Source organism: Arvicola amphibius, chromosome 1 (genome assembly GCF_903992535.2).
Source record: "Arvicola amphibius chromosome 1, mArvAmp1.2, whole genome shotgun sequence".
In the NCBI taxonomy this organism is placed as follows: domain Eukaryota; kingdom Metazoa; phylum Chordata; class Mammalia; order Rodentia; family Cricetidae; genus Arvicola; species Arvicola amphibius.
The window spans coordinates 189,844,231-189,860,153 of NC_052047.1; the positions used below are offsets into that span (position 1 = coordinate 189,844,231).

The 15,923-nt window shown below is 38.0% G+C and overlaps 1 protein-coding gene across 2 annotated transcripts in view; it reads right to left on the bottom strand.

The window, feature by feature from the left end:
• Nucleotides 1–11,405: 11,405 nt before the first annotated feature.
• The window catches only part of Sorcs1 (sortilin related VPS10 domain containing receptor 1), a 504,706-nt gene continuing 500,188 nt past the window's right edge, over nt 11,406–15,923 (bottom strand). Inside the window, exon 26 of one of the 2 annotated variants that reach the window (XM_038329254.1) lies at nt 11,406–11,613. In XM_038329254.1, coding sequence (XP_038185182.1) covers nt 11,406–11,613 — 208 coding nt within the window. Of the gene's footprint in view, nt 11,614–15,449; nt 15,530–15,923 lie in introns of those variants that run through there. The other variant, XM_038329237.1, reaches the window with a different exon arrangement.

The window sequence follows — 15,923 nt, forward strand, 5'->3', positions numbered from 1 at the left end:
AAATATCTGTTGGTTTTAGAGGCAAAGGTAAGCTAAAACATAGAATATTACAAGACTAAAGGTGTGAAGATATGACTATCTTATAGGATTGGCATTTTTTATCACTTTCTATAGATTTTTAAAGTTGTGTGAATATGTGTGTCTGTGTACAAAAATATGCATATGTGTATGGGTGCCTGCACATGTGAGAGGTCTTGGATGCCCCTGGAGCTGGAGTTATGAGAAATATTGAGCAAACCCTGGTTCTCTGGAAGATCAGTTAATGCTCTTTATCGCTGTTTTCATTCCTGGAAAAGAAGAAAGCTGTAAGTGAATATGCCTGGCAGTTATAATTCGGGTTTTTAAATTCTTTGTTGTTTCTCCCTTATTGGTGTGGAGTCCAACCCTTCCTTTCTACCCACATTGGTGTAGGCTGGATTTGGAGAGCCTCGTGTAAGAAATTAGAAAGAGCAGACGTGACAGCAAGGTGTCCAACTTCAGAGGATAGGTCACTGACAGCACCAAGGTTCCTTCCCTGTCACTTCCTCTTGCAACAATTGTGGGGGAGCTGACATGTCATAAAAACTGTAAGTAGTGATTAGTATCCCAAAGAGTGAGAATAAAGGTTCTTGTGAATGCCGTGGCATTGATGTAATCCTGGTTGGTTGACAGCTAGAACGCTCTCTCATGAGGAGCCCTGAGTCAGATCGCTTCTTTTCCTCACTCTTGAATTCTCCCATGTTGGAAACTCTATTTTAAAAGCGCTGGTAATTTAAAGCTGAGAATTTTGGTTTAATGCTTAAATCAGCAATAGATAACTACTGTAACACCTGTCTTTTCTATCTGCTGTAAAATAAATTCTGACAATGAAGTTTTGATCATTCCATCTGGATGCAAAATTTCTCTAGAGGAACTACAATTGAATTTTCTACTCAGAACAGGCATAACATTTCAGTCAAATATTCAAGGTTTTATACAATATATTACCAACACATCTCTTCCATTTCACAGCCTGGAATACTCCACTGCAGTTGACGTTTCAGCCAAAAGGGAAGACTATCTATTTTCTCTATGCTATGCTCTGTGTCCAATATTATATTTGCTCTTGAAGAAAAACGCTGTGAGCTTTTTTGTGCTGACCGTGGAGACTTTTATTTTCAATACCACTTCCAATCATCTACCCTAAGGAAATGCTAGCATAGATGCATTTTTCCTTTTTCTATTAAGAATATTTTAATGCTGGAGAGATGGCTCAGAGGTTAAGAGCACTGTCTGCTCTTCCAAAGGTCCTGAGTTCAATTCCCAGCAACCACATGGTGGCTCACAACCATCTGTAATGGGGTCCGGTGCCCTCTTCTGGCCTGCAGATGTACACACAGACAGAATATTGTATACATAATAAATAAATAAATATTAAAAAAATATTTTAATGCAATCTTTTCTTATTTTACATAGCTATCCCCATTTCCACTCCCTCTCCTCCTCCAGCTTCCTCCACCTTCCCCCCATCCCACCTCCCCATCCCACTCCTCAGAAAGGGTAAGTCTTCCTGTGGGGAGTCACGAAAGTCTGACACTTCACTTCGAGGCAAGACCAAGGCTCTCCCCATTATATCTAGGCTGAGCAAGGTATCCCTCCAAAAAGAAGGTGCTCCTAGATGTGGAAATTCCTTCAGCCAATAGCCTTTAAGATACCAACACACTTTGGGCGTTGTCTCAAGTACTATAAATGAAGACATAAAGCGTGCATGGGCCTCTTGGCTGCTGGATTTGGTTCCAGTTCCCAGGATACGCAGAGGACTGTGTAGATCGCTATCCTTTCTGTGAGTTCACTCCCTATTAAATAAACCTTTATTACACTCCATTCTGGGATAGTGTGGGACTTTATTTTTTTTAAATTACAGCAGACTGGTGCCCCATGACTAGAGTTCACTCCTACTGAACTATACACACAGCTGCAAACGATTTGGCTGGACCACCAGGTGGCAACTTGGCAATTTCCTGCCAACCCGCCTGTTTGGTTTGCTCCCACCCACTAAACAGTTTGCTTCTCTGGTTTCTGCCAGGTATGCTTTAATCGGGCCTAGCTGTTTCCAGTGACAGGGACCTCCGGCTAGCATTCCCAGTTTTGATCCGCAAAGACCTGTCCTAAACTCCAGTCAGCAACCTCACAATTCGCAACTGCCTGAAAGCTCTAAGTTTCGCTCAGACCGTCTTTGTATATGGAATTAATTCAATCGCTCTTAATTTGTTAGTATGTTAGCCACCACCACTGCAGAACCACAGCCGGACTGCTCACGTTGCCACCGGTGGTGTCGCCTCACCCCCGTCAGCAACCACGACACCTGCTGGCCAATAGAGATTATTGCAGCTGCAACAATTTCCTGAAAAACTATAATGGAAGTAAATTCATTTGATTAATAAATAAATGAATAAATTTGAAAATTGTCAATAAACCCAAAGATAATTGCAGACAATATCATCATCCAGAAATGTAATAACCTTTTTGTTTCTACTATGGATGGAATTCTTTAAGGATTATATTGAGTTCTTAGTATATCCATTTTTTGTGATCATGGAATTTAGCCTTGTTCTTCATATTATATCCTTAAAGAAATAGTTTGATAACAGTCAATAATGAGACACTTTAGAAATGATACAGTCTTTACAGACTAATAATGAGAAATTAGCTGGAAGGATTCATATCATTGAAAAAGATAACCTTGACAGATAAAATTCAATCCATGTCAATGGGTTATGAAACCTTACAAAAGGGTACTAACAGATTACCTGAAAGGATTAATACTGTTGAAATTGACAATCAAAATCTGCTAAAAAACTTATGGTAAGTTAGCAGATAAGGTATCTTTCTAGTAAGGCAATCTGCCCTCCATCCAAATAATATCTAAGGATAAGACATTATCATTAATGGAAATATTTAATAACTTGGAATCACATATGCAGAATGAGGACCAGAAACTATTTGATTCGATGAAATCATTAGAAGTATTCACAGGTCAAGAGATTAAGGCTTTAAAAAAGACAGTGGTAAAAAGGTTTGGATCAATGGAGGAACTTATCAGTACTGATAAGCAAGGAGAGAAGGTACAAACAAAGGATTTAGCATCGCCAGTACATCTCAGAGTCAGAGATGACTTACCAAGAGTTTTAGCTACTTATTCTTTTATTACCTCTGACAAGCCAGCAGATACTCAATATTCAAATGGACACAAAGAATGTAAATGGAAACCTATAAGTATGGAAGATCTAAAGGAAATTAAGAAGCAAAAATATCTTATGGCACCCATTCACCATTTGTTAGAGAGATGATAAAGACATGGGCTTCAAACAATAAGGTTACTCCATATGATTGGTTTCAATGAGTCTCAGCGGTCCTTGAAGATGGGCCACAGTTACAATTGAAGTGCTATTAGAGAGCAGAGATTAAAGCCCTAGAACAGCAAGGAAGCATCAAAGGATTTGAGTCTTCCCAAGATCAAATTCTTGGTGAGGGCTGTTTTACTGATCCACTGAGTCAAGCTCTTTATAATGAACACATCTTACCCCTCTGCTATATAGTAGCCTTAAATGCTTGGGACATGATTCAAGAACTAGGAAGAAGAATTAATCATATAGTAAGTCTAAACAAGGCCCAAAAGATCCCTCTAGTGCTTACAAAGTTTAACTAAAGCTGTATAAATAGGAATAACAGATTTAGAAGCTAGATGAGTTCTTATTGAATCCCTGGCTTTTGAAAATGCCAACATAGAATGCAAAAAGACACTTGGGCCTTTAAATGATAGATAAGCACCAATGGATGGACAGATTCTGCATACAATGAACATTGAGACATTTGACTATAATACTGAGGCTTGGATAGGAAAAGCAATTCCAAAGGTATGAAGAGAAATCAAAATGCCAACTGTTTTAATTGTGGTAGAATAGGACATCTGAGAAGGGTTTGTACACAAGGTGTTCCTATACATAATGTCTCCTCTGGGAATGTTAAAAACAGAAGAATATGTAATCCCAATCTTCTGGATTATGTAAAAGACGTGGCAAAGGCAAACATTGGAACAGTGAATGTAGATCAACAAGAAACAAACAAGGCAACCTGTTATAATTGGGAAACTCCTTGAGTGGCCTCTCTCAGGCCCACAGGTCAAATCTGGTCCAGTCATTCCCAGTCACTGTGGAGGACATGCCTCCCCAGGAAAATTAGAAAGTCCAGTGCCCAGTGGAAAAAACATACTGCTTGGTTATAAGATAAACATGGAGGACGAGTCAAAAGTTCCAATAGAAAAGAGGAAACGAATATTTTGGTAAACTTATATTGATGATCAAAGACCAAAGCTGAGAGTATGAATAAATAACATTGTAATTGAAGGATTACTGGAAACTGGAGTGGATGTAACTATTATTACTCCAGGATCTTGGCATCCAAATTGGCATCTTCAAGAAACAGATGTTCAGTTCCTAGGAACTGGAGTCCTATCTCAAGTAAAATAAGACATGAGATGGGTTGAATACATAGATCCAGAAGGACAGAGAGGAAGGCTGAGGCCATCTGTAGCTAATACAGCAGTAAATCTATGAAGTCGTGATCTGCTGCAACAATGGAATTAACATTCCAGATTAACACTCCTGCAGTCCGAGTAATGGAACATAAACCAATTCAAGTTTCTGGGAAAGATATTATAAGGTACTAGTAAAAAACACAGCCATTCAGACTGTAGAAAAACACAAAAACAACTAGCAAACCTTCAGAGGTACCAATGGCCCTATATTTAAAATGGTTGATTGAGGAACCAATATGAATTGAACAATGGCCTTTAACAGAAGAGAAGCTACAGGCTTTTGAACAGCTAGTACAAGAGCAACTAGATGCCAGCATCCTCCCACAGAGATGGTGGGACTGATCTAATGGGAGCTCACCAAGGCCAGCTGGAATGGGACGGAACGAGCATGTGATCAAAGCGGACTCTCTGAATGTGGCTGACAATGAAGGCGGACTGAGAAGCCAATGATAATGACATCAGATTTGGATTCTACTGCATGTACTGGCTTTTTGAGAGCCTAATCTGTTTGGATGCATACCTTCCTAGACCTGGATGGAGTGGGGAGGGCCTTGGACTTTCCACAGGGCAGGATACCCTGACTTCTCTTAGGACTGGAGAGCAAGGGGAAGGGGGAGTGGGAGGGAAATGGGAGGATGGGAGGAGGTGGAAATTTTTAACTAATAAATAAATTAATTAATTAAAAAAGTATCAACCAGTACTTGAAATTCTCTTGTATTTGTTATTAAAAAATCAGGAAAATGGAGAATAGTGATATATCTAATAGCTGTCAATAAGGTAATTCAACCTATGGGCCCTATACAGTCTGGATTCCTTTGCCTTTCCTATTACCTAAAGGATGCTATGAAACATCTCATTGGAAAGTTCACTTCCTGACTTTTACTCAACTACAATGTTTATTTTAAGACTTTCCACCCTCCTGTAGTTTATAAAACTTCTCTGTGCTATGTATATTTTAAATAGAAAAAAAAGTAATCCTTTTTGTCATTCTTCTTTTCTTCTTGCTCTTTCTTTATGTTTTATAACTGTATTTTGTGTTCCTTACTTCTCTTTAGGTTTAAGGACGAATTTTTATTGTATCTGTCTGTCCCTAGCTAGCTTGTACCTTTCTATGTTGACTAGACAGGTCTTGAACTCAGAGACTGAATATGCCTCCCTATTGCTTGTACCAAAGGCATTTGCCACCACATCTAGCCCTTAAGTACTATTCTTTATATTTTCTCTCTTGGGAAGGTGTTTTCATCATTTTTTCATTGTTTCAGAAAAATACCAAACTTGGGTAATTAATAAAGAATAATTTTTATTGCGCTTATGGTTTTAGAGATTGGGATATCTAACAGAATGCTTCAAGAATTTTATGTGCATGTTAGATACCTGCCACTTGGTGAGCTCCAGGTTCCATTCCCATCTCAAAAAATAATACGAAGAGTGATTAAGAAAAACACCTGCTATAGATCCCTGTCCTCTGTACATTTAATCCTGGGCATATGCATGCCCATAAATATGCACATGATCAAGAACACATTCACACATTCAACACACACACACACACACACACACACACACACACACCACATACATGCACACATGATTGTTAATGTCCAGTTAAGCTCTACATTTCACCAAAGCTGATTGTAGTCAAGAAATTTGACATGCTTGGTTCTTCACATCAGTGTGCTCTGAACTCTGACATTTTTTCTCTTGTTGAGTTACTTCCTATCTCAGCTTCCTAGGAGGGCATGGCATGTGGTGACATTCTGCAGTTCAAGAGCAGACTACTGTTGTAGGCTTTATAAACCATTTTGGCAACAGTTCAGCTTTATTCCTATAAACTGCTTATTGCATATTCTACAAGAAAGATCAGTTTTGATTCCATATGCAAGCCTTCAGGTATAATAAAAAGGTTTACCTGACTAAGAGTCGAAACTGAATTAGTTACAAGCTCATTTTTTGTGTTGTCTCCTAATGCTACCCTAAAATTATCACAAATAAAGTGTAGTGTGAAGCACATACTCAGAAGAAAGTATAGACAAAAAACTGGATAATGACTATGACATGTCACAAGTACATTTGATATACCCTGGGTTATCCCTAGACACTCAGATATTGGCTGAATCCAGCCTATTCTCTTATCTACCATGTGTTTCAGCTGTGGGCACTCTGGTTTTTGCTAGGTTTTTGCTGAGACACTATTTTCATGGTATATCTTGACACGACCAGTTGTATTTAGATGTTATGTGTGGTCATTTGAATGAGAATGGTTTCCTTAAGCTTTTATGTTTGAGTGCTTGCTCCACAATTAGCAGAACTTTGGGGGAAGGACTAGGAGGTGCAGACCTATTGGGTAAAGCTGGCATTGTAGGAGAAGGTATCAATGGGGATGGATTTTTGAGGCTTCAAAAGGCCCAATCTCTCACTCTCTCTGCCTGTAACTTATGGAACACATGCAAACTCTTAGCTACTTCTCAATCACACTATCTGCCAGTTGCCTTGCTCCTTACCATGATAAAAATAGTCTAACCCTCTGAAACTGTAACTCCAGTTAAATGCTTTATTTTCTAGGAGTTGCCTTGATCATGGTGTCTACTCACAACAATAGAAAAGTGAATAGGACCTCATGATTTGTTTCTGATCGTGTCTTTTCTGTATTAGCAGCCTTCTAAGGATAAATATTAACTATTGTGGCATCCCAAGTGTCATCTGTTTATTTATTACTTTTCTATTGCTATGATATAACACCATGACCAGGCAATTTATAAATGAGTTTGTATGCACATATAGTTTAGGACGGAGAAGATCCATAATGAGAGAGTGGTGGCAGGATGGCCAGAGCAGAATACTAAGTGCATAGAACCAACCACAAGAAGGAAGTTTTCTCTCTAGGGAACTCAAAATGGCCTGAGTCTTTAATCTCCAATGGCATACCTCTTCCAACAAGGCCACAACCTCCTCCTATACCTTCCTCAAATACTATCATTTGGGGACCAAGTTTTCAAATGTGTGACCCCATAGGTGGAACAATTATTCAAACTACCACAACTTGGATTGCTGTTATCAGCATGACATGTGATGATATTATTGATTGTACCAATATTTTGTCTTTGTGTCTTTTGAAAATTTTAGGAAAATTTTTGACACCTTTTGGCATAATAAATTAAATTAGGGAAATATGTTAGTTGTGCCCATCCCAACTTACCAATTTTATAGTCTTTTTTCTTTATTCTTTCCCATTTCTGTGTAAGGTAATCTATGACATAGCAGGGTATCTCAAACTAGGTTCTTTTCTCTTTGCAAGGCATATGAGTTTACACAAAATGGGACATCTATATGACAACTCTTCTCCCCAATACTAAGGGATTGCTAGAGTCAGATATTGGGAAGAACTGCCATGAGACAGTATCTTCTGAACATGACAGGGCCATCATTGCACACATAAACTCACAGTAGTTGTGGCTATTTGCACAAGACCTGTACAAAGTCAAGCTAGTCAGCATCCCAGCATATAAAGAGGAGAGGTTCATAAATCTCCTCCAGTAGATGAGGAGCTATTGGCAGTGGATGACTTCTTGGGAAGGAAATACTAACCTCAGTTGGGGTATGACCGCTGAAAAATTGCCCATGCTTCTGTGACTGTCCTTACACTCATGCGCATGTGGATAGCAACAACTAAACTCAGTGGTTAAATTAAAAAAACAAGTAGCTAGGTGGGGGATGCAATGCAGGAGGTCTGTGAGGAAGTGGAAAGGAAAATGGGGATTCGGATATGAACATCGTATGTATGTATGTATGTATGTATGTATGTATGTATGTATATATAGTATGAAATGTTCAAAGAAAAGTAAAATAGTTATTAATATTTATACACACACAAAGCAAAACAAAGTCAAATAAACACAAAAATGCTTAATAAACACAAAAATACTTAAACAAAAGTGCAACAAAACGACAAGAATTAATACTGAGTTCTTGAAAAAAAATTTCTACTCCATGTGCAAAACTAATGAAGGAAAGTATTGCCCTGCAATGAGGCCATCCTGCATGAACATGAATGTTGGACTAATGTAATCATCTCTAGTAAGTAAAGATAAGTGTGTGTGTGTGTGTGTGTGTGTGTGTGTGTGTTAGATATGTAGGATAACCAATAGGTGTCAATTACTTAGTGTTGGTATTTATAACAGTCTTCCTGTATATCCACTTGTTTCCTGAAGACAGAAGCAAATGCCAATTGGTTCCTTCTGGAGAGCTTAGATCACCCACCTCTCCCATGTTTCATGTCAAGGCAGGTCAGATGGAATAACTTTTTATGTGTAACTTAACAGCAAAAACTAGCAAAAAGTTTGATCCTACTCTCAGGTGATTGTTAACTTTATCTTTTGTATAAATACTGTGCCATATATTGAAAAGATTGTGTAATATTTGAAATGTGGTTAAACTTTCCAGTGTTAAGTCTCTCATTTTTAAATTAACACATCTACCTCAATATGTGCATATTTTAATAAAATATATCCCTATCTATTTTTTAACCTGGTAAGTATCCAACAGACCAACACTTTTAATCCTACTTTCTGCTGGCTCTTTGGCCCCTGGTTTTATCAAACCATTTATATTTTCTTGAATCACATAATAAACTCTTTGGATTGCTTAATATAAATTTTAGAAGATAAAATGGAGGAATGATATTTATAGGAAATTTGTAGACACATGTAGAACTTAATAGTGATGTACTAGATAGCCTTCGGAAGTACGAACAATTAGTAAACAAAATTTATCTCCCCTTCTTTGTCTCTCAGTAGTTCTCTTGTTTATTTCTTTGGGAAAACATTACACCCAGTCCCATTGTGCTTGCTAGTTATAGAGATGGAATGGAGGAAGAGAATAAGGGAGAGAGGTGGGGGTGGGGGAGATTACATCTACTCTCCCTCTTCTCCGCATGTTCAGAGGCTATGCATCCATAGCCCTTCACAAGATCCGTTAAATTTCCAGCAGCAGCAATGATCTGAAGAAGAGAAGGGTGAATTCAATCTTTTCTGGGCACTCTTCCAGACAGAAACTTGGTCTGGCACATTGCTGAGGACAACTGTGTCTGCTTTCCTTTTGAGCCCTGTGAAATGTGGCACATGAAGAAGTTGGAAAATGATTTGCATTGTTTTGAACAGCTCGGTTTAATGGAGCACACAGCTGAGCCCTGATGGGAGCAGGACCCCTGGGAATTTCATTTCTGTGACAATGATCACAGTGAGTCCTTCCTGCTTTCTGAGCTACACTTAACAAAAGAGAAACCAACCACTCTACCTATTCAATTATAATAACTGAATAGCATAATGAGTACACAGTGATATATACAGTTTTTAAAAATAAGAGTTGCTCTACTATTATTGTATTCACCATTCACAATTTCTTCATTTTACTTCTGTGTTGATTCTCTTTATTTTCAATAGAATGAAAATCTTGAGGCTGAGAGCTTAGTGTCTTAGCACATCCCCACCCTCATTTGCATATGTGATTCCACTGATAATAAAGTCGGCTTCTGTCAGTACTGCCTTTTTTGCCTTGGCACTGGTCAATGAAAACTTCCTCTCCAGAATTCTTCAGTACTAACTTTGACTAGGCCAGTCCCAGCCACTTGTCAAGTCAGGCTAAAGGAAACAGTTGCTTGTTAGAAAATCAACAAGATGACTAGGAAAGGTGGGGTAGCGGGCATGCGCGACAACTTCCACACCCAACTCAGAGGAAATCTGCCTGCAATTTTTCTATTTGGAGCTTATTATTGTGGCTGAAGAATGACAGTCTTCAAAATGCATTGGTTTGGGATGGACTAAACAGTGTAACCAATAGGTGTAGGTCATCATAGCACACCTTCCTGTGTGTTTATGACCCATAAGACATTACTGTCCCTTCGTTTCATGTATAACACATAAGTTAACTTTTACATGTGTGTGAATGTACATAAATAATGTATAAATGTGCACTTATATCTGCCAACATGCTATAAAATGTTCTTTAATTATCATATCTTTATGCTATAAAATTTGTTATCTAGATCATATATAAATATGTATGCGTGTGTGTGTGTGTGTGTGTGTGTGTACATGGTAGTAAGATTAGACATTTTAAGTATTTTGAACTTTGGAAAGTTCACTGTAGTGGGTGAGGAAACAAATGATAGTAAAAAATCATGACACATGTGTAAAAAAATGTCAAAGTGAAACTCATTGCTTCCCATGATAACCTAAAAATTTAATTAAAATGAATAAAATATATTCAGAAAGAGCATGGATTACAGATACGAAAACAGCATAATAATATTCTCATCTCAGTATGAATTCCAAGTAATAAAAATGACATTCAGAGTTGTTTAATTTTTAGTTCTTAAAGAGAATAATTACATACTTCAATAACTGTGATGCTCCTAGGAACTTTATATACAGTTTACAATTGTATTATTATTAAATAGGCATATAGAGTTCCTCATAATAATGTCTTTCCTACCTGATTTAAAGTACATTTAGTCCAAGTGTATGCAAGCTGACTACATGTTCATTTCAAAAACAAAGGGAATTAATTATACCATCCATGGTCTTAGAAATTAGAAATAACAAGGGGTAATATACGTTTTTTAGATTTTTATTCAGTCTTCCTTATTTACATGTGTGTACATATTCACATTTTGTGGCAGATACTGGTGACTGAATCCAGGGCACTGCGTGTTAGGCAAGTAGACCTCTGTCACTGAGGTCCTCGCCCGGTGGTTTCTGTACAAACTATTATTTCATCCTGAAACATTTTAAATTCTGCTGTTCACATCTCACAAAATTTTCTTATGTCTCTACTTAGGAAAAATAATTCTATTTTATTTTATGTGTATGGGTGTTTTGCCTGGATGTATATCTGTGCACCACGTGTGTTCCTGGTGCCTGTGGAGGTCAGAAGAGGATGCCGGATCTCTTGGAACTGGAGTTACGGATGCTTGTGAGCCACCTTGTTGGTGCTGAGAACTGAACCCGGATCCTCTGCAAGAACAGCCAATGTTCTTAACTGCTGAGCCATCTCTCCAGCCTCTAGAAAAATAATTTTAATGGAAATCATCTATGTTAAATACAATTCGGTCACGATGCCTTTAATTAGTTTATATGCACTCATTAAGTCTTTTCTTCTATACCTAAAAGCTGTTGTTAACATTTTATATATATATATATATATAATATATGTATATATATATATATATATACACACACATTATTTTAAGCTTTTAACCAGGTACATACAGAGCCACATATCTAAATACCTTAGTGTTGTTCATGACATGTTTTTATATCTGGAAGTGTATGCCTACCTTTAAAACCCTTCATTTGTCTTGTCATAGAGAACCTCAAATGCTGGCTTCACATAACCCTCCATAATGCAGCTCTAATAATAGTTTAGCATTACTGGGAGCAGAGTCAGATTGTCAAATGTGTATTGCTGCAAAATCTGTAAACTGTGTGTTCCTTCTGGGTTCTGGGAAGTGGGTTATGATGCCATGCTTATCTAGGGGCCTAGGGCTGCAATGATGATAGCTATGAGGGTTGTCTTATTTTTTTTTTTTTTATCTTTCCCCTTTCCTTCCAGAAAGGACCTCTTATACTTCCTCTTTGTTTTGCTTTTGGGATGGCATCTTTAAGTAGCTAAGGCAAGTGGTGATCCTCCTGCCTCAGCACAAAAGCCAGTTCAAATTACTTTCAAACTATTAACTGTACTATTCCATGGTGTTATTTTCTGTAAAACAAAACAAACAAAAAAATCAATCTGCCCTCTCTTTTTAGTGTGGTTGATACCTATTAATTATGTTTTTCATCTGTTTTGAGCTTCCAGACATGAGGTATGTGAAAGTGCTTGCCGGGCTTTCCTTGTGATGCTTTGTGAGTTGGGGGACTTTTATTGTGGTGTACTACAAAGTGTGATGATTCTTTTTTTTTTAACGCACTTGCCTCTTGATCATGAGAAGTCTATTTTCCCATAAGCATTCCTAATTGGTTTTGTTTTCTGGGTGATGCAATCCTAAAGTTAACTTTGAAAACAGGCAATGCATTTTGTCTCCAAACAGATTGTCTAGTTTTCAGCCTTTCAGATCCAAGAGAAACATTCCCCGGACATCTAGAAATTGTTGCTTCTGAAGACAAGCTATCCTCTTTCTTATTCCTGTCCCTATCATTCCAATTCCCATTTATTTCCAATTTATTTTCACACCTCAGTGTCTTGAAACTATCGTTTATGTAAAATAGCAGTATATGTTATAGGGAATTATATAGTTCCTTAGTATCCCATTAGCATGCATATTTTATGAAGGCAGCAATAAAATATCTGTCTTATTGGCAGTTGTGTTATCATTGTCTATAACTATTCTTGCACATACAGATCAATTTATATGTATATATTCTGTAAACCGCAGATTCCTATCAGTTTGTGCCACATTTATAACAGCCATTTTCCTGCAATTCTTTCAACTGGAATCATTTTTTTATTCTCTTATTATGAAAGCAACATGCAAATATGAATTTTTCTTTAAATATTCATTTTTCTTTCTTAATCAATTAAGTGTGTGTGTGTGTGTGTGTGTGTGTGTGTGTGTGTGTGTATACAAGTGCATGCATACCAGGATGAACATATAAAGGTAAGAGGACCACTCTTGGGAGTCAGTTCACTTCTGCCACCTTGTGGGATCTGGACTAAGTAGTTCAGGTCATTGTCAGACTATGTAAAAACATCTTTACCCTCTAAAGTTACCTTGCCAGTCCCAAACACGATTTTTTCAAACACCATTTCGATTATTTCCATAGAAAAGAAGCAGAGAAATTATTAATGATTCAGAAACCAAAAATAGGACTTTGATTTTTATCCCACTTTCTAGCTAGTATTTTTCCTTCCTCTTTTTTTCTAAACAGCAATTATTTTCCTTAAATTAATGTCTAAGAATAGCTCCTTGAACACAGCAGTTTGAGCACTAGCAGGGAGGAAGGGCAGGGAGGTGTTGATTCTTGACAAATAGCAATTGGACATGTAATTGGAGGTGCTGGCCGTGTTAGGTTTGCCCCGTGAAGCCACCTCAGAGATCAGTGCTAAATAATATGGACTTACTGACAATGCTAAGCTAAAAGTCAGGGTTTGAGTTTCATCAAACATCTATCTAGTGCCCCCTAATGGCAATGTCCAGTGGTTGGTGATAAAAGAATGTAAAGAATAAGCTAAAATATAGACCCTTGCCTAAATGAACGCAGGATTTGGGAAGAAAAGTATAACAGGCCACAACATTCACTTAGAAGCTACATCAACCATCTAAATATGTACAGGTGAAAAACAAGTTAGAGAAGGGCATGTCCATTTAATCTGTGTGTGGGACAAGGGAGCTCTGTCCATTTGATCTCGGTTGTTCCACTTACTAGTCTGTTCTTTCAAACTCACCCTCTACACTCCCTTTTCTACTCTCTGATTCATTAATTGGCATCTCATAGACTCTGGTGCCCACAATGGTCCAGTCTCCTCTGCCTGGGCAGCATCATTGGCCTGGGTTGTGCCTTCTCCATGGCTTGAGCTCTGGCCAGATGTAGATGCTGTGTCAGTTGTCCCAGCCCAAGTACTCTGAAAATACCTGTGTCCCTCCAGCTTTGCAAAATTCCAAGCTTCCTCTTGAGGCTTATGTGCTCGTTGTTGGCAAATTGGCCCTTCTGTTACTTAAGCAACAAATATCATGTTTAATCACTTCTGTATGAATTACCTAGGGACATTGTTTTTTGACCCCACCCTGACTGACACAAGAGATGGCCCACTCTGATAAGACAGAACAGCATACTTTCTGGCCTGGAAAAGATTGAAGGATCATAGTACTTAATTTGTGAAGTTAAAGGCAGGCTAAAAACAGTCAGTATTCTCATTCTGAAACTGAGCTAATTAGCAGCTACATTCTAACCCCAATAGACCTTTGGGGAGGCAAAGGGTGGTTTAGTGTTTGTAGACCCAATATGAGGAACAACATATATCTAATGAAATTTCAATTATGTGGGCAAGCCACATGAATGAAGATATTTGTATCTATTCCACATTTTTATTTCCACTAATTTCAAACCACCTATAGCCCTCTTTTCGGAAATGACTCCCCCACAAAGAATGACAAAACTAGAAGGGGTCATCCTCCTCCTCCTATATGCAGGAAGACACTGCAGTTTGTGTTTGTGGGAGCAAATTTGCTCAAGGTCACACAGCTGCACAGCCAGCTGCAGAAGCTCCTTCTCCAGTTCCCAGTGCAAAGTTCTTTCTGTCTACTGAAGGAGCCCTGAACAGGACCCAAGTTCCATTTCATTGCATTCAGGGTTTGTCCTTCTGTAACCAGACGGTTTTTCTTACAAAATAGTTTTGCTCCTTATTAATAGCGTACACATTTGAACTAATAGCCACAAACATATTGCTCATTCCAAAGTAACCACTTTGGAGTGATCTTTAAATGCAACATTGAACTTGAATAAAGTAACAGACATTGTACAGTCAATTGGGATGGAAAATAGAGCTCAGGAAACAGAGCACATTGTGAGTTAAAAACTCAAAGGTACACAGTTAAAGGTGTTCTCACACAATTAGCATTTATGAAGTCTTATAACTACATCATTTTTATATAAAATATCTAGACCATGTTTTGATAGTAAATAAACACATTGAGGTCAATTCTTTAGAGACATTATCTGTTTAATAAATATGATTGTAAAAGCAATAAACAAGAGCAATTATACATTACACTACATAGTATTTAACAAAAAATACATCAAAAAAGTCCTTTAAAATTAGAAGTAGTTCCAATACTATAAGAAAACTTTCATTTTACTTTTAAATTGGCTTCCTATAAAAATAAGTTGGCAAATGAGGGGTTTCAATGCTTAGTTGGAATCCTGGAAAACACAGAACAGCTGCCAAGCACCCCATTGCTTTCAATGTTGCTGTTTGGAACTTCTGGAAAAGAAAATCAAAACAAGCCTCTGCAATTTGGACAGTGAATCCAATCAGGACTAAGGCAAAGGGGAAATGTTGGTGGGTAGTTCAGGGTACAGCGTGCACAGTTTGCCCTCTGGTCTTTTAAGCAATGGTGCAGTAGCCATCCTTTAGCTTGCCTGGAATCTTACTTCTTCCGCATTCCTCCCACGCTCCTTTGGCCTTGAGTTCACCTGACTCCTCCTAGTACTTGCACCTGCTCTTAGTGAGAGATAGGCACTTGGGTCCCTCCCACTTGTAGGTCCTCAATGTTACTTTCTCCTTGGGATTTTACAGCAAGACCTGGTATGGAGGTTCTCAAACTTGAGTGTGTATCATAATCACCTGAATGACTTGCTGAAACAGATCGCTGGGG